This window comes from Acromyrmex echinatior, chromosome 1 (assembly GCF_024713525.1).
Source record: "Acromyrmex echinatior isolate Ae372 chromosome 1, ASM2471352v2, whole genome shotgun sequence".
Lineage (NCBI taxonomy): Eukaryota > Metazoa > Arthropoda > Insecta > Hymenoptera > Formicidae > Acromyrmex > Acromyrmex echinatior.
The window spans coordinates 8,646,177-8,671,769 of record NC_141852.1 but is presented as its reverse complement, the minus strand read 5'-3'; the positions used below and the strand labels follow the sequence as shown (position 1 = coordinate 8,671,769).

The following is a 25,593-nucleotide window of genomic DNA, read 5'->3' as shown; positions in this document are numbered from 1 at the left end:
TGATGTTATTTGTTATTTTGATGTAAAAATGGCATTAAAGATGTTATTTTGACATTAAAATGATGATAGATAGCGTTAGCTTGCTACCTGGGATATGGCATCCCATTGAAATTTTATAACGTGATTAATAATTAATAGGTAGTTAAATTTTAGATTTCACGATTATATTCGTTAAAGTGTTATTCAGTCAATTCTAGACTCAGAGTTGATGAAATATTTATTACTTTAGGATACTATTTATAAAAGTGTGACGATACTGCATAATAACTTAAGGTTTAAAGAGAAACAGGGATGATAATGTGGCCTTTCACAAAAATAGGTTTAAAAAATTGGTTTTGTTTTAAAAACAGTATTTGTTTATAAAATTAACAAAAGATAAAACATTGTAGAATGTATAAATAAATATAAATATTATAGGAATTTTAAGCACGACCATATGTATGAATATATTAAATACGAGAAAGAAAGCCATGATCAGTCAAAGTTAGATGTTTCGAATAATACATTATAAATTCTTTTTATTAAATCAATTTATTCCAGATATATTTGTGCGCTGATAACTTTTGAACTTTCAACACAATCATTCTAAAATGCTAATAATCCTCTCTAAATTTGATTAAAAAGAAAGAAATTTATTGCGAAAATATAATATTACTTCAGCTAAGGTTCGAACCTGGGACTTCTCGACTTTCCGGGAAGAGCGTCTCAGTCAAGATTTTAATCAACAACCGCATATATATCATATCTGAAATAAATTGATAAAGAATATATAATGTATTATTCAAATATCTTACTATAAATACTTTGATCAACCTTGGCTTCCTTTAAATGTATATATATATATATATATACGTAAACATAACTTTTTCCGCATATAGACTGCTTAGCACTAAAAATTTATAGTGCTACTACCACGTAATACAAATTATAGATTAACAGAGCTACAATTAATTTATGTAATTTTTTTGATATGAAAACCTATCAAAAAAAGAGACTTTTGATACGAAAATCTATCGAAAAAAAAATCAGCAATCAACACGTTTAGGGAGCTACATTTGTAAAATGTCATGTTATTTTGTTTAAATTTACAAAACTCGAAATGTATACAAATAAATAAAATGCTAAATAACAGTAACAAATAATACTCTCAAATATATTTATATACCCAAGGAACACACCGAGTTAAGAGGAAGTTAAAATTATTTTGACGTCATGAAAGTCAAAATGATGATTTTTGTTATAAAATTTGAAGTTAAAAATTAAAACAAAGTTATTTTGATTTCTTGTTAACTTTTGGTGATAATACGCTCAAGTTTAAGAATAATGAGGATGTGTGTGTGTATCTTAATATTTTCGCAACAAAATGACAATTATTTAGAAAGTATAAAAACATTATAAATCTAAAGAAGATATGACTTAATGAAACATTTTCCCATTTCCGTTTTGAGAAAGAGAGAAAATTGGAAAAACTACAGGAATAATTTGCGAATATTTTCTCGCAGAAAGCAGTATAAAGTACTTAGGTAATAAGACGCTCTTTTTGTTATTCTCGTAAAAAACGCGCGGAATATTCCAAGATTAACGTTCGTGCATTCGCAAGATTAATATTCCTTATTCAATGGGAGAAGTTATTTTCTCCCGTTTATGTCGTGTACGAGCATTTCTAGATATTCTTATTGTGACGTCGCGTCGCGCGGACAATATAGCTCGAGAACAGCTGGCTTTATTTCGATATATTGGTTGAGTGTTGTTCCATTTGCCGACTTCAGTCAGTGACAACTTTAAATACCTGAGAACGTTGTGAAGGGTAAAGCAAGAATTCAAAGTCGCCCTCAGAAAGTAAAATTTCAAGCTCTTCTCCCAAGTCGACAACTTTGAAACGTTGACATCGATCCATCCCGTAAATCCACGCTTGAGAATCGAATTAATCATGACATTCTGATCAAAGCGATCTCTCCTCGAATACTATCCATCGCGATTTTATATATTTCTCTCTTCCGAAGAGATCCTGTTCCATTGGAACAAATTTAACGTCGGATCGACATGGAACCGAGCAGTGAACCATCTACCGAGAACGCAGAATAGAAGCACCATCTCTGTGTTACATTGCCTCGGAAATTGCACGTAAAGTGGTTCCGCGAAGCGAATATTGAGTATTCTCAGGCCAATAATTTGTGCCCTGGGTCACGTAACTACGCCATGTTTAGTTACTGGTGGTTTTGTCGGCGAAACTTTTATTGCACAGACGGGCCATTAATTGTCGCAACTTTTCGATTCCCTCCCACTGTCGAGGTCGCCGCAACAAAAAAAAGTACATCCCGACATCGGTCGAGAACACCTGGTGTACAATGCTGCTAATGAAATTGTCATCCATTTAAAGGACGACGAGAACAAATACAAGACCGTAGAAATTTCTATCTCGCTCCATTTAAGAAACCCCTCTGACTAATCCGATTTCGTTCTAATCCGTTTGATCTCTCTAATATCTTCTTATGGGAATGCGCATTCAGATATCTTTTAGAGTGCCCTTCTGGAGTATCAGTTTTCATCATGGATGGCCCTTATCACATGAATAGAATTGGAGGTAGAAATGAAAGGTCGAGCGAGACGTATCTCGAGTGGAGGATTTATATGCGTGATCACAAATGTGATACGAGCATCGTACATATTAAATGGCGCATAAATTTAAGGGATCTCATTCCAAAGATACTGAACGTTTCAAAAATTAGAATTAAATTTGATAAATCAAGATAAATTAGAGATTAATCTTAGAAATGTATCAGGATTGATATAATTACACAGATAATTCAATCCTGTATTTTTAAAATTCTGTGTGTTTTTAGGATATAAAATGGTTATCGATATATTCGAGAGAAATCTGATTATTCAGCATTAAAGAAAATGTTTCTTACACGGAAAGAATAATTTTGCTGGAATATCTAAACATTTAGTTAGATACAAATTTAAAAACAAAGTTAGATCATCAAAATAATTATGTAGAACACTCAAATTAGTTACTAGATTGTCAAAACTTTGTGCAATATTATCATTAGTTTAAGCTTTTTACATAATTATTTTGTTGATCCAACAAAGTTATTTTCAGTGTCTAGTTAAAATTTTAAGTACTTCAGCAAAATTGTTCTTTCCGTGTAATATTAACGTAAAAACTGTTGTTCTTCTATCCGGAATATTATAAATTTAAATTTTGGTAATAAATTCTTTTAAATATATATACGAAACATCTTGTATCTCGAATGAACAAGAAAGAAACACTTTGCTGAAGTATTTAAAAAGCTTTAGCTAGATATAGATCTAAAAATAATTATGTTGTATGTTACTATTATGCTTGAATATTCTACATAATTATTTCCAAATCTATCTAGCCTAATTTTTATATGATTCAGCTAAATCATTCTTTACACACACACACACACACACACACACACACACACATTGTACTTTATATATACATATATATATCGTACATATCGAATGAACCTTAGAGACTATTCTCCTGTTCAGTGCATTTCAAATTTAATTCTAGATTCCATCTCCCGGGATATGTTGGACTGCTCATTGTTCAGCAGCGATCTGTGTTCTGTGCACGTTCGCAAACGCACGAATCAATATACAGCGCGTCGAAAGATATTACGTTAGTGATTGGATTCGCTAACATGGAACTATCGACCGGACCCACATGTTGCTTTTATATACATTAGGAAATAGGTTTTAAATCGGCCAGATAAAGGTCAATTGTCAATTCGCGGACGTTTTAATTGCTATTATCGACACCCGTTTTTAGTTTTATTACACATTAATATTAATTTTAATACAGGTACATACAAAGAACAATTTTGCTAAAATATCTAAAAATTTAGCTAAGTGCAGATCTGAAAATAATGCTGCAAAAAGTTTTAACATTTTGGCAAACCAATTTGAATGTCCTACGTAATGATTTTGATGGTGCAAAATTATTTTCAGATTTGTATGTAATTCAATTTTTAGATATTTTAGCAAAACATTCTTCCTATCTCATAAAATAACAAACAGATTAATATATAATTATTATTTTTAATATACGTAGCAATTATTTGCGAAATATCATTTGTTTTGCATAAAATATAAAGTTTTTACAAAGCTCCAATTTTATAAAAAATCTATCGAGATCGTATACAGCTTATTGAATTATTCTAATCTAATAAAATAACTTTTGTCATAAAATTAATAGATCGGTTAATTACTGCAATCGTTGTTCCGTACAGAGGTAGGTTCATAAAACAGGTTTTAATCTAATCATACGTATAAACACACTTGCATTATATTTAGTAAATAATCACACAGCTGGGAAAAAATCTATAGGCATCGATGCAATTATACCGATATTTAATCGGTCTAAATTTTTTTTAAACATATATTATAAACATTATAACTATTTAGTATTAATCAATATGTATTTATCAAAATTTCGCACGACTACGTTTGATCGTAGTAACCAGTATTTGTAAATATCGATGCAATTATACCGACATTTAATCGGTTTTTAAAAATAATATATGGCATAAATATTATAATTATTTAATATTAATCGAAATGTATACATTAAAATAATTTTCGCAATGACTACGCTTGATTTGGCCGAAATTTTATGCGCGCGCCATAATGAATCGATTGACATCGTCTGACAAATGTTATGTAAATGTCCTATCACAGTGCCATTACAATAAACGGTTTAATTAACTTCTATTAATAACGTCAATATCATTTCTTGTCAATTTCCCGGGGGAAACTCCCGTCGCGACGCTGACGCGAACAAGAACTGTTATTCTTATTAACACGCTTGGTAATGACGCGCGGGAGCGATTAAAATAATTATCGTTAATAATGACGTTATCCATTTCGGTGAAAATTCGCTCGGCAGGATGGACAATCGAGGCCGGAACTATCGATCGGATGATTAAATCGCGTCCCTTCGTGATCTCCCATGAATATTAATTTGGATTACAATGCAGCGGCGTTCACCAACGTAGTCAATAGGTAGTGGGACAATGAGTGACAGCGAAATCCATGGGACGTTGCGTTGGCCAAAATTGAAACGATTCAAGGGCGAGCACGATGCCTAATTCCTGCAGACGCAGATACCGTCGCGGCAGCGGCCACCTTTGCGACGTTGCGACAGGCATCTGGCTGCGCAGGCACTGTGATTGATACTCAACCACTTGGACTGCCAGGACAAAAGGTCGCAGGTCACGCGCCGGTTCCGGATTGGCGACAAGTCCGATGGCACCTCGTCGTCCATTGGATCCTCGATGGTAGCTAAAATGCAATTCCTTCGCTTTATTTTCCGATAAAGGTAAAGAACATCAATTATTGCGGAGTATCGCGTTTTATGTACCCTTTAAAAGTATCCGGTGTCTTGAGAGCTTTCGTTAGACTGTGCAGAAGAGGTTTTTATCAAGGATACGTAGATATGTATATTCTTTTACGAAGATGAAGTTAACTCCTTTTCTTTATTGTTCTTGATACATAAAGCGAGATAAGTAAGAAGTTTTCGAAGAAATTTAAAACAACTTCGTCTCCCTTTCTCTCTATCTTCAAAGTTTAAAGTTTTATGGGAATTGTACGATTCTTACGAATTAAATTTCAAACTTCAACCTTTTTATGTAACTCTAATTATGCAAATCACTTTGACATTTGAATTAGTATTTAAAAAATATGTAGCAGGGTCTTTATAGAAACAGCTTATTTAGTATGCAACTATAAGCGCGAAGATTATTTCTAATTCAGCATTTGGAAATGATATAGTAACTCGTAATAATAGAATGACTCGTCAGTAGAAAAGGTCGTGTCGAGCTCGATATGAAAGGATATCGACAGCGTATTATCAGTGAACGCCAAAAGGGTATCAGCGAGAGGAGAGGAGAGCGAGAAGGGGAAGAATGTGTGTGCAACTATTATGCAGCGCGAGACAAAAGACTGAGCATTCTAGATATTTATTACTCTATTGCAAAGTATCGTCACGTTGTATCTCGGCGACGTACCGTTTTCCGCAAAAATGAAATTACGGTATAATATTCAACGAGCCAAGCATTTATTATAATATCCGATCTAATTATCGACAAAAAAGTGACTTAATGTAACTCGAACTTGATATCTCAGTGAATAAATCTCTGATAAAGTGAGAATTATATATCCAAGATTAATTACAACTTATTAAGATCGTTTCATTATCAAAGAGGAACTTGATTATTATTAGGGGGTTGCATTAAAAGTTACTGTTTTTTCTTTGTATTTGAGCACTTATTTCGATAACAAAATATATGAATACCTCAATCAAAGTATTTTCCCTCGGAAGCTATGACTTTTTGCCACTTTTCAGGCAAAAGTTGAATTCCACGACGAAAGAATGGTCTGTCTTTTGAATCAATCCATTCAGCAACCCAATTTTTGACTTCGCTATAATTATGGAAGTGTATATCTTCCAGAGCATGTTGCATTGATCGGAACAGATGATAATTGCTTGGTACTAAGTCCGGAGAATACGCTGGATGCGGGACAACCTCCCATTCGAGATCCATCAGTGTTTGTTTCACGGCTATAGCAATATGCGGCCGAGCGTTATCATGGAGTAAAATCACCTTTCGACGATTTGATGCAATTGATGGTCGTTTTTGCATCAAATTATCATTCAAACTTTCCAATTGTTGTCGATAACGCTCGGCGGTGATTGTTTCGTTCGGTTTAAGCAGCTCATAATACACGACACCCTCCATATCCCACCAAATACAGAGCATTGCTTTGTGACCGTGGATATTTGGAGTCGATATTGATGGTTGGTCAACCCATGATTTTTTGCGTTTTGGGTTGTTGAAAAAGATCCATTTTTCATCACCGGTCACGATACGCCACAAGAAACTCTTCTTGTTATGCTTTGCAAGCAAAGAAATTGAGATGTTTAAACGGTTGGCAATGGCATTTTCGGTCAATTCATGTGGCTGCCATTTTCCTTCTTTCTGAATCTTTCCCATAGCTTGTAAACGTCGTAAAATGGTTGATTTATCGACTTTGAGTTGTTGAGTCAATTCTTTGACTGTTTGAGTTGGATTTTCTTCCAATAGAGCTTGCAGTTGTTCATCTTCGAATTTTTTCGGTCCACCTGTTTGTCGTGAACATCATAATCACCACTTTTGAATCGTCGAAACCAGTTTCTACATACTGTTTCCGATGGAGTAGATTCATAAATTTCCGCAAGCAATCGATGAGTTTCAGCTGCACTTTTTTTCAAATTAAAATAGTGTAGAAGTACACATCGGAAAAACAACTTATCACGTTCCATTTTAATTCAGTTATAGAAAAGCACATATGTAACCAAGGATGACGTCTGTTGACTGAATTTTAATAGGAAATGTTCACACTTTAAAATGATATAAGTAACAGATGTCTCTGACTATAGCATACACAGCTACTGTCATCTAATCGTGAACAGTAACTTTTAATGCAAACCCTTAATATCTAAATCTCGAACTAACGGTAGATGTATGTATTGGGTCGGTTCTCAATTAAAATCTCTCTGTTAAAAATGACAAACAATTTTCTTTATTATAAAAGTAAAATAAATTGAGCTCTTGAGATAAAAAATACAATGATTAATAGGCAATTAAAAGCAATAATCAATGCAATTATTTGTGCGTAATAATTAACAAATGTATTGTTTCAGACGTTACGTATAAATAAGAAGAATCGGACGTTTCGGCTCTGTTCGAGCCATCATCAGCAATGTCTTATGGTAGATTCAAAATTAATCGTACCGGATAAAATAAGTCTAAAATAGTAGCTAAGGAGTTTTTTCAAGGTTTGAGAAACATTTATGTCAATAAGCCATTTGGCTTAGTGAGCACAACTGCTAATTATGATCAATATTCAAGAAGTAAGTTATTTTGAAAAAATGGATACGCAAAATTCATTCAGAGTACTGGTTCGCGAATAAATTGTTAAAATGACAACTCCGGCATAAACATAATTATTTGTTATATTATTATTATTATAACATCTTGAACAATACGTTTGTTAATTATTACGCACGAATAATTGCGTGATTATTGCTTTCAATTGTCCGTTAATCATTATATTTTTTAATTTTCTTTATGTTGCATCTACAAATTCGGATTATTCTCATTAGAATATACTTAATATTCATTCTTTTTTAAATAACAACACAAGTTTTTAACACAAGTTATGTTATTTTGGTTTTCTGAAATTAATTAATGCTTTTTGATTAGTCTAAATTAAATGAGTCTTCTGCTTACGATCAATAACATCGATCAGTAATATTAAATCAGTAATACTGATAGTACATCAATATTTTTACAATCTAACATGATTAGTACATGAAAAGAATCATTTTACAGAAGTATCTAAAAATTTAGCTAGATAAAGGTTTAAAAATAATTTTGTTGGACCATTAAAATAATTATGTAGAAATGTCAAGCACGAATAATGCTGTAAAAAATTTTGACATTTTAACAACCAGTTTGAGCGTACATATAATTATTTTGATGGTCCAACAAAATTATCTTCAGATCTGTAATATAACTAAATTTTTAGATACTTGATCAATAATTGTTCTTTCTGTGTATTATTGATAATATTTTAACTCAATTTTATGAATTTTATACGATCAGAAATCTGTTAGTACCCATAAATATTGACAGTATTATTACGATGATTTTTAAGGAACAGTATTGTCCTGTGGTAGAGAATTCTGATGCTCAAGAATCAAGAAATCCGTCAACATCAATCCATCAATATTAACCACACACAGTCAATAATATTATCAATATTTGTTGGTACTGACAGTATTATTGATGTAGAAAGACATGTAAGAACTCTATTACAAACCCAGCGTCAGTAATTGTATTATCAGATGCTCGCGTCAGCACCGGAGGATTAAGATAATTTATTTATGATCTTTCTCGGTGAAATGTATGCTTACTCAGTTCATAAGTAGGTCCGTCGTAGACAGTCGGTAGTGTGCTGACCGAGGTGCAAGCCAATACGACAAAAATAGCGAGGACAGCGAACAGCTTCATGATTGCGGAAACGTACTCTCGTGCGTACTCAAATTCGTTTTGAACAACAATGTTTCTTAAAGGATGCTACGTCGCTTTATATACCTCATCGCTGTCGCCGAGATAATAATTCTTTTCTACTTTCCTGGATGCGTTCCCACCGCTTTTCCTCTTGATGTCATCGGAATCTCCCCGGTTTCGCATTCGTTATTTCCAGATAAGACCGCCAGCCGCTGACCAAATCCGCTGTAGACTGACCTATGTATTTGAAAATTAATTTCCGGCATTATCATCGGGACGAGTGAAAGAGAGAGGCGACGAAACGGGTCGATCGATCGCCAGCATTTCTGTTGAACGGAAACGTGGACGTGACTATAGTTCGCGATATAAGTAAATTAAAAAGAAATCGACAGGTATTCATTCCGTACTATTTAATTTGTGAAACTTGGCGTACTTGAAGTTTCTTGGATATAATTCTTCTATTTCTTTATACTTTTTCGACATGCCGATATATTATATAAAAGAGAAAATCTGATAACGGAATATTGAATGTTAAGCAAAGAGCAATTTATTTCAGCGTTACACGCTTCAATTATGATTAAGAGATTCGTTTTAAATTTTCAATTACTCCGATCAGATTTGATCTTTTGCGATAAAAGGCCGGAATACATGCGGATATTAAACAATTCAAATTTTCATATTACGACCACAAAGAGAAAATTTATTGAAACGAAATTTAAAAATCAATTAGAATAACAGCTCTACCATTTTTACGAGGTCTGTTGTTCCGCTTATTATACTTTAATGAATGCTCTGCGCGTTTTGCATATCCAAAACATCAGCAATTTGTTTGTGAGAAACGTCATGATGTCGATTAAACCATGTGAATAAACAATCGATGATGGAAGGTAATTCTGCAACTGTCGCAGGTGATCGCAAATTTCATTAGCGTGAGCAATACTACAGCTGACCCAGATACTGAACAAAAATATGACTCCTGCGAACACTAAATATTTATGTAACTGCGCAAACGTAACGTTTAATGCGTAGCTGTCATTTGCGATATGTTTTTCCCCTTTCACTGCATCTGAACGCGTTACGACTCGGGATTATCCCCGTTACATCCCACGCAAATACGTATTTATAGAAGAATTAATGCCGAAATTACCCTTCCCCTCCCCATTATATTACACGGACATGATACGCGAAGAGGGGAGGTGTGTTCTGAATATATCAAATCGAAATGCTTACACGTGCTCGGAATTACACGAACCGAACAAGGTTATATATATTACGTGTAATACTTTATGCACGTCCACGGATGCTTGTCTCTGAGGAAAATAAACAATTCTGCGGGGAATTTCTCGAATCTCGGTGTACTCTTGCACATATTCGAGAAATCCCGTCGGACATCCATTCGGAATCTTAAACAGTATGTACATCGAGGCGCTAATTCCGTTATAAATGGGGCTAAATACTGGATGTTTAATGTCTATTCCACCGATAAAATTTTAATCTTGGAATTTTAAGCGTAGTTCTAAGAACTAAAATAGATGAAGAGTAAATTGATTAAAAATTTAAGTTAACATTAAAACCATGGGTCTAAATTAATCCAATCGCGATTCAAAGTAAATCTAGGTTTTTTTTACAAGAAATGATTGTCACCATAAAAGTAAAAATATTTGTTTATCAATTAATTGTTGTGAAAGTCATACAAATCTAAAGCTCTACGTGCAAATCCAGATTAACTAGAAAAGAAAAATTATCAGATGGATCAAAAATCCATCGGCACAGCCGCGATTCTAATGTTAACCTACATTGGTGAAATGGAAAAAAATATTTGTGGAAGATAATTAAAGAATAAAGATAAATAAAGTGCACTGTCTGTGCTTGTAATTTTAATCTTTTAATAAATTTGAATTAAAGAGAATTTCCCAGAATATCGCAATTAAAAATTTAGTCTCCAGGATATTAATAAATTAAAAAATTTTTAGAATTTATCAAATTTTGCGATCTTATAAAATATATATTTATAAAAACAGAGATGAGAAGGCAATCGTACTGTCCGAGCTCGAGCAGCGGAAGCACCGGTGAGCCGCTGATTGTCGTCGAAGAAGAAGCGGAGCGCTGTCGCGCAGAATCACCGCCACGATGTGTCGACCCAGACTCACCATCCTTGAATCCTTATCTGCTCTCACCATGGAGGGATGCCAGGAAGCACTCTTTGCCGACGCCACAATGTACATCCGGGATAACCGCATCCCAGGTATGTGCTGCGTATACGTGCACAGGAAGTCCTTCGCGGTCGGCATTATCGATATATGCAATATACCCGCTTTACACGAGCGCGAGAAATCTGAAATAGATTAGTTCTCCGAACGCCAAAATTGTCGGCTTAATGATCGATTTTGAAGGGAAAGAAGACAGACACACGAAAAGGTTTTGCTGAAGTATTTATAAAAATTTATAAAAATTTAATTAGACACTGATTTGAAAATAGCTTGTTGGACCATCAACATAATTATATAGAAATCTCAAGTATGATGAGCAATGTTGCGAAAAATTTTGGTATTCTATTTCAGAATCTAATTATTTTGATGGTCCAAATAAAATTATATTTTTAGATCTATATCCAATTAAATTTTTAGACACTTCAACAAAATCGTACTCTCGTGTATTAAAGATTATATCAAAATTAAAAAAGAAAGATATTAAATTAAGTTAAAATTAAAAATGAACATCTACAAACTTTTTACTTTTCAACTTCTATTTTAATTTAATATTTTTGTTTTGATAGAACTATCGTTTGATTTATTACTGTTTTGATGAAGCTTTACAAGTTTCTATTCACTCGCCACTTCTATTTCAAATTGTAACGTCAGAAGCAAAAAAATATACAATAAAAATTCTTGAAAAATATATTAATATGGAAATATATTTTAATGAAACAACACTTATACTATTAAATTTATAATGTTAAACTATGTCCAATTTGAGTTATTTTTTTCTATAGTACTACTATACTCCTACACAATATGCATTAATTTACATATTTACATTTAAATAACTAAAAAAAAGAAAATTAAACAATTTAATTCAATAAAATGTATTAAATTTGACTCTAATTTAATTTATTATTTACTAAATGTATACATTAATATAAATATTGTTTACTTTAAAACTAACAATGGAAATGGTTTGATTTATATTTTGATATGTGCGTTCTTCGAACGCAATCATAAAACTTAAAAATAACAAAATGTTATTTTTTTTAACTCAACGGATGGTAACTGGGTTTATTAACTATTGTTTTTTTATATTTTACAAGATATAATTGGCAAAATCGACTTATAAAATACATCGAAAATTCTTCTCTTTTGTTTCGTTATTAATAAATAATCTCGAAATTATATCATACATTTAGAAATGAATTATGCATAATCAAAAACGAAATCAGCAATGTTCACAGAATGTTAAATTAATAACATACAGAATAAACTAAAACTAAATTAATAATGTATAGAAATAAATATGATTTCTTCCCAAAACGAGAAAATAGTTTTCGGTAGATATATTTTATAAGTCTATTCCATTGATTGCAAATGTTGTTTTTATTAAAAAATATTTTTATTTAAATATAAATATTTGCAAAAATTTTTATCGTATATTTTTTTACTTCTGACGTCAATTTGGTACAGTAGTACTGAGTGCCTTAACAGGCATCTTACTATTCTAAACTTAGCATCACAATGATATTATCATTTTAATGCGTACAATTACATTTTTAAAAGCTTACGAGCAAGCTAGATCTATAAATAATCATATTAAAAATGTATAAAATCCTTTAAAAACGATTTAGATTTATAGTATTTCTCGATGAGGCTATGTCCTTTGATTGGCAATCCGATTAATTAAATTTCTTTCTCAAACAGTAAGATAAATCCGTATTGGGTGTCGATGTCGCTAAGATGGTCTCCTCTTAAATTGCACACGATGAATAGGTGCGACGGTTGAGCGAACGCGGCGGAGAAGGTTCCGGTCCATCAGCGAGGGAGGCTGCTTTCCTGGCGACGCTCTCACAAACCCCGGCACCGACGGCCGGCGGCCGGCGGCACTCTGTCGTCACGATCTCCAGGGTGCCGACCACCCTCTTCGGGCGCAATCGTCGCGAATCCATCGCTGCTTTTCCTATGGGAGGCGCCACCAGGATATTACAGAGCCGGCGAGACTCGTCCACTGGGATGACCGGCCCGCCCAGCAACAGTGGAAGCACTCACAATCTACAGCTCGATATTATGGACGATATTGCCGAGATAAAAGCCAGGAAGGTAAATTGTAACTCTGGATTAGCGATATTGTTACAAGTAATCGTAGTAATAGCGTATACAGCCTAAAGCTTATACTTAGGTAAATAATATAAATGAGGCAGGACGAATAACAAAGCATAATGATGAGATTATTCAAGTCTTATTTTTTTGCTAGTTTAATACAGAATCAAGAGAGATAAGACCGAGTTTTATCATAATCATTTATGATTTTATGACAACCATTTAGGCTTATTAAGGTTATTGATTTTTATTATGCCTGTCCGTACTTGTTTGCTCGAAATGAAAGATGTAAGAGCCGCGTGGCTTCTAATAACAGTCCAATTGCAATTCTACGTTTTACGCAAGACGTTCTCAGCAATGTAAATTTAAAATTCAAGAGATCATGTATTTTACAAATATATGAATAAAATTGCCTGTAGGAGTTCAATTGCAATTTTAAGACATTCTCAGCAACGTAAATAAATTCAAGAGAGATCTTGTATTTTATAAAGATAATAATAAAATTGGTTCTTTGAGAATATATATATATATATATATAAACAGAGAAAAGTCGGATCGTTTAATAAGTTTAATTAAAACTCTGCTGGTTTGTTTAAATTTACTATTTCGACTAATTTAAGTTTTAGTTAATATCTTAAAAAGTTCTAAAAAATAAAAAATAAAAAATTTTCACAAAAAGTCTTATATTAAAATACGAAGTCATCAAATCAAATTACCAGAGAAAGAAGTTTTTAAATAAAATATTAACAGGAACAAATAAATTACAAATTAAAATTAACAAACTTAAAGGCTCAAACTGAAAAATTCAATAATACATTCGAATAAAGGCTAAATGAGCCAGGCACGTTAAATGGTGCAAAAAAATATATTGTCACAATCAAAATTTTTCCAAACGTTTCGGTTCAACCATCTTCAGGATACATTACTTACATTACATTTGTCCTTCTTTAGTATATTACACGTCATTAGATAACATAATAAATAAATTACATTTCGGGACAAATAGACCCGAACAGACCAGCAGAGTAATATGTTCCTCATCTAATCAATATATTTCCTCAGAATTTTTCAAAGAGAATAATTCAAGGTTCAAAAACATAAAAAAATTATAAAGCTTGTACTTAAGTTTTTTTAAATTCCATTTTGTATTACATTTTGTAGAGAAAGCGCATACTACTATAAACAATTGATAGGTATTTACGTCAATTTGATGTATAGTTGGACAGTTCTCTGATGTTTTGTTTAATCTCGTATTTACATTTCATTTTGAAGAGAATGGCGCATACTATAAAGTCCATTAACAACTGATAGGTATTTATGTTAATTCGATATATTTAGTTAGACAGTTCTCTGACGTTTCGTTTAAGCGAGGAGCGCTCTAATCGTGCTCGTACACGCGTCCCAGGTCCGTTTAAAGATGTACAAGACACCGTCTCGCGAGCGCGTATGCGAGATCCAGCCTCTGGAGGGCAACAGCAGTTCTACCACTCAGAAATACATACAACATCAGAAACGCCGGTTCTCCGAGTTCTCGGCATCGGTAGCAGCATCAACGTCAGCTTTACGTAGACGCGCGTCCGAGATGACGAGGCCGCTCTCCGATATCGAGTTACCCGGAACGTCAAGAGTAGCTGCGGCAGGTATTACATGTTCCAACACAGATCTGATATCCATCTTGAGTTCCCTGACATCGTCCGCGACGGAGATAAATACGTGCGGCACGTCGGAAGCATCGAGCGCGAAGGACGAGCAGAAATCGAGTTGGTCAGCCAAAACGGCGGAGCAGAGGCGTAGTCGACTCAAGAGTTCTCGATCCAACAGCTTCGACGTCTCCATCCTGCACAGTACTAAGAGCAAGACACCAACTAGCAGTGGTAAGAGCATTGGTGCGTTTATAACGCCAAGCACCTGGTTCGCCAAAAGGCATCAGCCTATCTCGAAGAAGAATCGATATGACGAGGAGAGCGCGATGACGTTCAAGCTGGATAAGTCGCGGATGATTAAAACTGTCAAGGACACGCTCGTGAAGAACGCTAGGCATAAGGTCCTCTGGGACGACAGTAGTGGTACCAAAGTGGATGCTCAGGTAAATGAATGTAATTAATTACGCTCCATTCAGACAGCCCGTACTAATAGCAAATTCGATGCAGTTAGTGCGCACTGATGCACATTGAAATCATCGTATATAAATTTACTTAAATATGTATGTTTAATATAAATATACAAATGGATTAAACCGCGAAATCATCAATATACTTTATTGTACTGTTAAGTAAAATATCTATTTTATAATTCGAAACATTTACGTTTTATTGATATATTTATGGGAGGCCATGATGTTGAGATCTGATTTTGATCAAACTTGATAGGGATATATAATATATTTTTAACAATTGACAGTAAGACGTATGCTGAAAAAAAAGTCTGGTTGCATTAATTGGAATTTTGATTAAAAATCAGACAAATCAGAATTTTCTGATTGAATCTATTATTTATTTGAGATAACCACAAAGTTGCAATTAATATGATCAGAAATTTTTAACTCGTCCATTTTTAACTAGAAATTTTTCTCATTACTAAAAAATAGGCGCTACTAAGAAATAAGCAAGAAATTATAATTTACATCAATTATAAATAAACGTAACATCTAAATTACTTACGCATTCTATTGCACAATTGTTTTAAATAATTCTATATATAATAAAAAAAATAAATAATAACATTTAAATTGAACAAAAATAAAAACATACATATCAAAACACAAACTGTCGCACTGTGAGTCTAGCTTATTGCCGCAACTTCTTTTTTAGTTTAATGTGTTTCTATTTTCTAAGTTTCGTGAAGTGAAATTCCACTCTAAAAGAGTTAAAAGAGTTTCTGTCATTATTGAAAAAGAAAAATTTGCACTCTTGAATAAGAGGTAGTTTCATTCTTTTGGAGTAAGAAAAGAATTTCGAAGAAAAGAAATTTCGCTCTTTTTTTGAATGAATCTCAAAAAAAAAAGGAGTAAAATGCCACTCTTATTGAAGAGTGCAAATTTCTTACTCTTTTTTAATAATAGCAGTATTTGAACTTTTATAGAGTGAACTTTCACTCCAAAAAATTTAAAAAGTATTGAGCTACTTTGACTCATTTACCAGAATTAATTGGGTGGTTTACAAATAGATCAAGTGTCAAGGAACCTAAGTAACTATAGAATTTACAATTTCGATCTCACCTATTTTTTAATAGTGCTTCTTACTTGGCACACGTCGGTTGTTGGGAGTGCACTATATTCTCACCAAGTTTGATTAAAATTAGTGACCTCAACGTCATGTCCTCCTTAGATTAAATTAGTGTACATGACTTTATATGCACCAGTGCAGCAGTGCACTAACTAGTACGTTCAACCGAACTAGTTAAGCTACGAACGGCATTAATATGATGCATTCCGTTTCACCTTGTTGCTCGCCGAATATTAAAGAAGAAGAAAATTTATTAAATGATACATCATGTGTATCATACATAAAACTGAACTCTATGTTAAAGATTATTATTCGCACTCGAAAAAAGAAAGTTGCTTATTCGTGTTTATTCACGCTCGCTTGCTTAATCCGGTTTTAATATAAAAGAATTGCAAGTTATTGTTAAAAATATACTATTTATAGAAAAATCAATAAAAAAGTAAACATTGTTTCTTCATTAAAAATTAGTATTTACAAAAGTATTTACAAAAATCATGATTAGAATTTTGCGCAAAATTCTGTTATTTAATACATATGAACATTATTAATACAGTACCTATATATATTCATCTGCAAAAAAATAGGTCACTGTAATGTCACAGTGGTCCATTTTTTTTATGAGTTAGTGTATAAATGTTCATTTGTGCATTCAAAATATATAATACATCGTAAAAAAGAGACTAAGGTCACGTGAAAATGAAATTTTTCGCTTGATTTGGTATTGATAGGTGCTTGGTAATGCCATCGAGAAGATTCTCACCTCGGGCCACAGAGGAAACGATGCGGAAGCTTCGGGTAGTTCATCTGGAAAGGCATCCGTATCGCCGAACAAGTCACGTGTCAGTAAGGTCGCCGGTTGGTTCACGAGCGGGAACAAGGAGCAGGAACAATCGGACTGCGACTCGATCTGCTCCACCCTAAAGGACCTCTTCGTCAAGTAGTGTACCATCGCCGGACTATCTCTCGCGATTACGACGATTTATATGTTTTGTTGGTAAACAAGATCCACTGAATCAATAGTACAAGTTATTTGCTGCACTGCCGCAATTTATTTATTTGATTTCTTTTTTGCCGAATAAGTTCGACATTCCGAACTAAGTCTCGCGCAAATCAGATCCGTGTTGGAATGGTTCTCTTGTTTACTCTCTTAAATTGAGAAGAGTGGAGAAAGATCGGAGAAAGTAAGAGGGAAGGAAGATCAAAGCGGCGAAAGATTGCGAGTTGATCGAAAATGTTGCAGTCATTTTTTTTTTACGTATTTTTTTCGTGGTAAAATTCAACGTACTATTTCACGAGTCTATCTTTTATGAAGTACGTTCAGATGTTTACAATTCCTTCTCATATACTCCAAGTTTTTTTATTGAAATGATCACCTGAGATGTCTTTACGTTTTAACGGTACAAAAATGTGAATTATAAAATATTGTTTTATGTATATTGTGTATATTATTATATTATTATGAATATTTAATATATTTTCTTTTTTTTTAATAACTTTTCTTTACAAACTTTTACACAATTCCATCAAAAACCGCAATAAAAAGTTGTTACATATCAAAATTAAAATTAAACACAATTAAAATTTCTTTTTAAAAAACCTTTTAAAAAAACTCACAATAAGCTTAACGTGCTTATTTCATTTAATATTTGTTTGGTTTCTATTTAATTTTTCAGAAAATTGTGATTAAATCCATATTCATAATGTTCTCAAATACTAACAAATCGGAAAATAATCAATAATATACAATTTTTTGTTAATAATAGTGATTATAATTCGGATGTAAAAACACCTCAGATTATTTATGTAAAAAGAAATCAAATGACTATTCTTGGGTTAATCCTATTCTGAAGGAAACAAGATAGAAACTCGTAATAAATCCATAGAAGATAATGCGAAATTTTGTTTATGGTCTGGTGAAAATTTTTCTTATAATTTTTATACAAATTGGAAATCATTTTTCAGAAATACTCAGAAATATTCGGAAAGTTTACATATTCTCTCAGACTTTTTCATACATGTGAATTCTGAAATATATTCTGAGATTTCTCATTCCATAATTTAAAAAAATATTTTTTAATTTTTTAGATTTTACAATATTTCATCAGAAATTATACTTACAAAACTCTTAAAAATCTTATGATATTTCATAATTAACATATATGGAAAATTCTGAGAGAAGATGTAGATTTTCTGAGAAGTGTTCCAATTCGTACAAAAAATATGAGAAAGTTATAAAATTATATAAAACTTCTGAAAAATTATATGAAAAATTCTGAGAAAAATTTTCATCAAGAGTGGCCTTATACGATATTTCATTTAAAGAGTAAATAGAAATCAATGTTTAACGTAACATTTATTGATAAATAAATATTCATAATTTTAATTTTTACAGAAATTGATATCGTTAAATATGGCAATTTACAAAGGCTAAAGGCCTTTGCCAATATGTTGCGTAGTACGTAAATATTGAGTTCGATATGTACGGACTATTTTCGCTCTCCGTATGGCTTTATTCCGATTGTATGTACCTATACATATTTTGCGACTGATTGACCCATGATCACTACGAAATGATAGATAACGCGATCTATCCTTGTCTATCCTGATTATGAACGAAACACAAAGCAGTTACGCACACAATGGGATATATATACGCGCTATATAATTTTTATTGATAGTGCAAATATCGAGAAAATCGATTATAGAACTATTTTCATAAGGGACAATTATTTTTAGCAATATGTCATTTTAAGTTGTCGCGAGCAGATAATGTTACGTTATAATACGAAAGAATTATAGGATAAAATTATGTGTGACATATAATAAGAGAATATTCTGTGCTAAGTTTCTCATACATTTTAACGCAGATAATGTGGATAAACGTTAGTCTATCCTTTGCGGGTCAAAGGAGATGCACACGTTATATTAATTATAGTATATATATATATATATATATATATATATATATATATAATATATATATAAAGTATATTCTGAAAGAGGCACATAGAAAGTGGCGGCTGGTCCGGTTAATCACACAAGGTGATAATTTCATCTGTCTTTCTTCTTGTTTCATTAATCGGATTGCTATCTGTTTTCCTGTTCCTTTCGACGTTCCTCGACATTATTTCGACCGCACGAACCGCCACTGATATAGAAGTACATGATATATGTAGAGATATGTGTATAAAAATCATCATGTACATTTAATAACAATCTACAGTAACGATATGCACAAGGTGTATACACGTTGCTGTGTGTATGTGTAGTATGAGTGGGTGGATGTGCGCGTGTATGTTTCAAGCAGAAATGTAAAAGATATTCATGTCGCAGTCTCTCGAGAATTTTATGTTTCAAAGATAGAATATAGCGAATGAGATGCAAATTAATTAAACACACATCTAGCAGAGTCATAAATGAAAACTATGAATGGAGCTGAATATCACGATATGTCCTGCAAACATATATTTTCCAGTTTTATTCTGTTTCTTAATTGTGCTTGTATTTGATAATTTTGTTTTCTTAAATTTTGTAAGGAAACTTAAAGGAAGGAATTGAAATATCTAAAAATTTAGCTAGATATAATCTAATGATTTTATTGGAATATCAAAATAATTACGTAGGATGCTCAAACTGGCTGCTAGCTAGAATGTCAAAACTTTTTGCAGTATTGCTTTCATCATGCTTGAGTTTTCTAATAACATAATTATTTTGATAGTCTAACATTTGACAAAATTATTCTTAGATCCGTATCTATCTAAATTTTTTATAGATATTACAGCAAAATTCTTTCTCTATTGAAATAGAAAAAATACTTTATCTTTCTATATATATTCAAATTTTTTCTCATTCAATTATATTTTAATTCTCAGAGAATTCTTCGTGTTCTGTTCTTAGAATATCTGACAATAGTCGAACAATAGTGTACTGAATGCAATTTCCAGTGGTTAAATTAGTATTTCTTGGTCGATGTGCAATCAATAATTTTATTGATCTAGTCTCGCTCCGTTGCGGTGTGATTAGAATGACAATAGACATGGTTCCTCATGTTCATGCTGCTTTATTAAGAATTTGAAACCTCTTCAATTTATATTAAATTAGTAGCTCAGAATGTAATAAGTGTGAATTTATGTGTCGCTTTAAATAACACAGTCATACAAATTTATTTGAAAATTTACAATAAAAAATGTCTAAATGAAACGGTGTGACTTATAGATTACGCATTATTTCGATACTTATACGTCTCTTGATATATCAATGTTGAAAAATGTTTCAAAAGTAATAATTGTTGTTATCGAGAATTTTGAAATCTATACGGAATTGATTGCGTAATGTGATTATCTTGATCTATATGAACTTCAGAACTCATTTATGAAAAACATATGATGTGAATAGAGTAAAAATAACTTAATGTTCTTCGATTGGTAATCAGAGTCTATATAAATCCGCCTAAGTCTATAGTTCTCCTTCATATCACATAAAAATTATTGGACGAGAAGCAGCGTAAGCAAATATATAAAATAAAGACGGAAGTACAAATTATTAAACGAAATAATTAAAAGACCAAAAGTGTTATTTTGTCTTACTGGATTGAGTAATAAACTTGAATAAGTAATCTCTGACGCAGATAGCAAGTTTTTTTCTGAATATCGTAATCCTTAATCCTTAATTCCCTATATGATTCTACTAAAATTAATCATTGGCGAGATTGAAAGAATGAGAAAAAAAACAAATACTTGTTATTTGCGTCAGAATTAACATAGATATATATTTATGACTCTTTAATCCCCTGATAAGAATATTCGATTGATTTAGAGCGAGAGAAGGTGAATAAATTTATATTAATTTAGTAACAATATGAAAAAAATCATAAAATTAATTGACAAATGAGCCTCGTTATAATCCTTATGGTTGTGTTCGAAAAGCGTGGATAAAATCCGCTTGCATACTGTTTAGAATAGTGCATCATCTGTTCGTATGTTATTAGATTATCGAAGTGTCCTAAAGTTGTATATATTGGTGCTGTACGTTCTATCAATGTTCTCGCAGCAGATTGATGAAACATGAATATAAAAAAAAAGTAAAATATACGTTGATCGTAAATGTTGCAAACAGTGTATTATTCATATATCGACTTCCCAACCTTAGTTTAGATGTCGCAATAAAGGATAAGAAAGGATTAGATGCCATGTCCATCTGAATAGTTTCTTCAGGAAAATATTTATCTTGGAAGAGTTTATCTCTCTAGAGGAGATATATAAATCGAGTATAGTCTATCCAATATAGCTATTGAAAATTATAATAAATGGTGCGAATAACGTACAACTATTTTTCTTTCTGAAAACAATTTTATTTTTAAGAAATCGAAACTTTTCGGACTGTTGCAACTACATTTTTCAACTTGGTGTTGTATTACAGTAAGATGGTATCGCTTTCAGGCATTGCCTGTATTACGATAGGCGATGCGGGATGCCTTTGATTTTCGGCAAAGAAGAGGAATGGTATATTTATAAAAAAAACATACAATGAGAATTCTCTAATCGTGTTATACATTTATATGTATTATACATATGTAAAATTAAAATATATAACGTTAAAGAGAAATGCATCGGTTAACACACTGGAATCAATACATCAATCACTGATTTTTAATCTCTGAAATACCTATCCTAATATTGAAGATATTCATATTTTGAACACTCACTAAAATGTAGGATGGTAATTGTAAAATTTGAGCTCATTGCATGTGTTTTTCTGCTATATCACTTAGCGATACTAAGCGTGTATTCGTGGAAGAATATGGATTTCGCACAAAAGTCTAATACAGATTTCTTATAAAAACACGGTGTACTGATCGTGAAATGAAGCAAAGGAAATTTCAAAATTAGCAAATTCATTATAAAAAAAATCACTGCAAACAATTCTCTATTCTTTAGCCAAAAAAAGTGAACTTACTTAAAATAAAATAGAAAAAAAATATTATGCAGGCAATTTCTTTTCATTTATACAAAATTATATAAGTTTGAATTTTCGTGCTCGGTAACAAATTATTAGCGGCGATGAGAGAATCTTGGTCGATAGGAATGGATGAAGTAGGGCAATAAAGACAGCAAATAGATATGCAACAGCTAAATAAAAATGCAGTCATTACAGTATCTAGTTGATCTAAAACTCTCCGCTATCCGCTATTATGATCTTTTTGGATGTCTTGCCGCTTTGAGAACCCATAGCCTCCAACTAAAAAGAAAACATAAATAATGCATGTTAGCTGAGCTAATAAATATTTAAAAAGTTAACCTATCAAGTGAAAGATCTAGATTCAATATTCTCTCGACTTTACTAATTTAAAACTTAAATGTCTTTATAGAAGGATATTTAAGAAAGAAAATATTATTGTTTTTTTATAAATAAAGAGTTAAAAGATTCAATATTGGAATAAGATGTGGCTTCATATGAAAACAGCAGACTAAATAATAAAGGTAACTAAATAATTCAGGTTCGATTCCCTTATTCCACAAACAAATTTTAAATTCATAAATAAGTTACAATTAGAGAGTTTGAAGTAACTGAATAAATAAATTGTGTATTGAAGATCTAAGATTTTCAAATAAAAGAATATAATAATATAACAAGAGTACATGAGTGTAACAAGAGTGTTAATTGCTTGTAAGAAATATCTCTAGAAGGAAAATCATACTTTTCTAACAACATCCATTCCTTCGGTGACTTTTCCGAACACGACGTGCTTTCCGTCGAGCCAGCTGGTCTTGGCACTGGTGATAAAGAACTGGCTGCCGTTAGTGTTGGGGCCAGCATTTGCCATAGATAGTATACCAGGTTCGGTATGAGTCAACTTAAAGTTCTCGTCTTCGAACCTGGCGCCATAGATGGATTTTCCGCCGGTGCCATTGTGGTTGGTAAAATCACCACCCTGACACATGAAATTCGGAATCACCCTGTGGAAACTGCTACCCTTGTATCCGAAACCCTTTTCTCCAGTACAAAGCGCGCGGAAGTTTTCCGCTGTCTTGGGAACAACATCTTTCCTCAACTAGAAAATTATATCGAAAGTATGTGATTAACATTTCTAGATATTTAATTTGTATTCAATAAAATTATGCTATACATAAATACATAATATAAATATATTATAATACATAACTATATATATATATATATAATATATATAATTATCATATAATATATATGTATAAGTATTCTATATACATTAATAAAAATATATAACATGCTAAGCACTCCTGCACAATTTATGCCTTGGTAAGGCAACAAGAAAAAATTATTTTTAGCTTTTATAAATTAGTTTATAAAGAAATATTAAAAGGAAAACGTGATAGAAGATAAATATATACTACTGCTCCAGCTGTCGCCATCTGTGTTTAAAATTCTAAACTCGCATATTAAAAAGCTGATTCTTCTGCATTATGCATAAAAATATGAAAATTGCCATCGTGTGCAAAAGTCTATGTTTAGCGTAGCGTAAAGAAGCTAATTATATAACACACCGATAAATACACAGTACTTTTATTCGTCGTAATCTTTTTTTCACGAGAGAAGAAAAATCTATCTTTATAAAAAGAAAAATATAAAATATAACGATCGCATAAATTTATATTTTGGAAAAAGAAAAAAACTATGAGAAAAAAGAATCTTATCTAATCATATTACTAAATTGTATAATAATCTATGAGCGCGTGGATCACTTTTTTTACATGCTTATCTCAATATCGAGTAATTATGATATATTCGCCGATCTTCTACAAATTGCAAATTGCGACTTCCTCGATCCGCGATGTAAATTACGCGCATACGTCTCTCCCGGTACGCACGCGGACGAACGTCGCGGATAATCCGGCCGGTTGCTCGTCGTCAATGGAAAATTTTTCAATGTAATGGCCAAAGCGTGCGGTGTGCGTGGTCGCACGACCGTGACGCATCGCCAACGACGGTCGCGCGCTCGGCGTGACTCCGCGGGATCGCGACATCGCGTCCTCGCGACGACAGTCGCCGATCGCGTCCATCAGCTGTCGATTATTCGGTATCACATTCGTACGACGATAACGACGGTGACAACGTGGATGAGAACGATCGTTCATGATCGTCACGCGAGATGCAAACCCGGTTAAATCTTGGAACCGGCACGATGGAAAAATCAAGATGGCCAGGCATGCCGGGATCACAAGGAGCGCGGTCGGAGCGGGGACGACTTTACGCCGCGATCGCACGATAATTTCGGCTCACCTCCATCACGATGCGGCCCACGGGCTTGTCGTCCGCGGTCATGTCGAAGAAAACGCGTGGCAGTGCCATGTTCTTAGCTGCTGCGGCAAAACTTCGTAGGAGCGTGTCAAAGGACGGTCGTCTCGGCCGGGCGGTGGCTCCGAAATGGCTCGACTGCCTGAAGGTCGAATCAATTGACAGCCGGCAAATCGATCTCAACGCCATTCTAGCGCTCCTGGAAACTCGCCGGAAATCGATTCGACGTGACGCGATCTGCGCTGTTCGTTCTACGACGACCGATTTGGTAGTTTTACGGACTTTTCGCCGGTTATTCCGCGAAAATATTATGTAATAAAAGAAATGTTTTTGGTTACAAATTGGTTGCCATCGAATGAGACTGCGATATCGCGACGTCGGCCAATCGAGAGTTATGCTTTCGGCTGATCTCAATAGCCAATCAGATATTTCTTCATGGATTCTTACTGCCGCGTGTTGCCATCGGTGGAACGTTAAAATCTCTAGCTATCAAATGAACGGCTCTTTAGCCGGTATTCATAAGGCGATATTAGTCGAATCTTATATTTAGAATGATCTTAAGTACAGTTTTAAGATGTCACGATCAGAGAACTGTATTAACATTTTAAAACATTATTTAAGACGATCTTAAAATAAGAATCGATTATGAATACCAGTCATAAGGCCGATATTTATATTCCGTTTTTATTTTAAGACCGTCTT

The 25,593-nt window shown here is 32.9% G+C and overlaps 3 protein-coding genes across 3 annotated transcripts in view; 1 reads left to right on the top strand and 2 right to left on the bottom strand.

Annotated features, from left to right (window-relative positions):
- Positions 1-21,729, top strand: part of LOC105146619 (uncharacterized) — a 31,485-nt gene extending 9,756 nt beyond the window's left edge. Inside the window, exons 3-6 of the mRNA XM_011057001.2 lie at positions 11,108-11,331; positions 13,067-13,393; positions 14,799-15,479; positions 17,346-21,729. Coding sequence (XP_011055303.1) covers positions 11,110-11,331; positions 13,067-13,393; positions 14,799-15,479; positions 17,346-17,558 — 1,443 coding nt within the window. The 5' untranslated portion in view covers positions 11,108-11,109 and the 3' untranslated portion in view covers positions 17,559-21,729. The remainder of the gene's footprint in view (positions 1-11,107; positions 11,332-13,066; positions 13,394-14,798; positions 15,480-17,345) is intronic.
- On the bottom strand, positions 4,052-9,169 carry Def2 (defensin 2). Its single transcript, XM_011057000.2, has 2 exons — positions 8,990-9,169; positions 4,052-5,313 (listed from the first exon to the last, which is right to left on the bottom strand). The coding sequence occupies exons 1-2, from the start codon at positions 9,084-9,086 to the stop codon at positions 5,117-5,119; spliced, it is 294 nt and encodes a 97-aa protein (XP_011055302.1). The 5' UTR covers positions 9,087-9,169; the 3' UTR covers positions 4,052-5,116.
- A 216-nt stretch (positions 21,730-21,945) lies between the features above and the next one.
- On the bottom strand, positions 21,946-25,209 carry LOC105146620 (peptidyl-prolyl cis-trans isomerase). The gene is made up of 3 exons (XM_011057004.2): positions 24,877-25,209; positions 23,315-23,668; positions 21,946-22,854 (listed from the first exon to the last, which is right to left on the bottom strand). The coding sequence occupies exons 1-3, from the start codon at positions 25,078-25,080 to the stop codon at positions 22,783-22,785; spliced, it is 630 nt and encodes a 209-aa protein (XP_011055306.1). The 5' UTR covers positions 25,081-25,209; the 3' UTR covers positions 21,946-22,782.
- Positions 25,210-25,593: the final 384 nt, after the last annotated feature.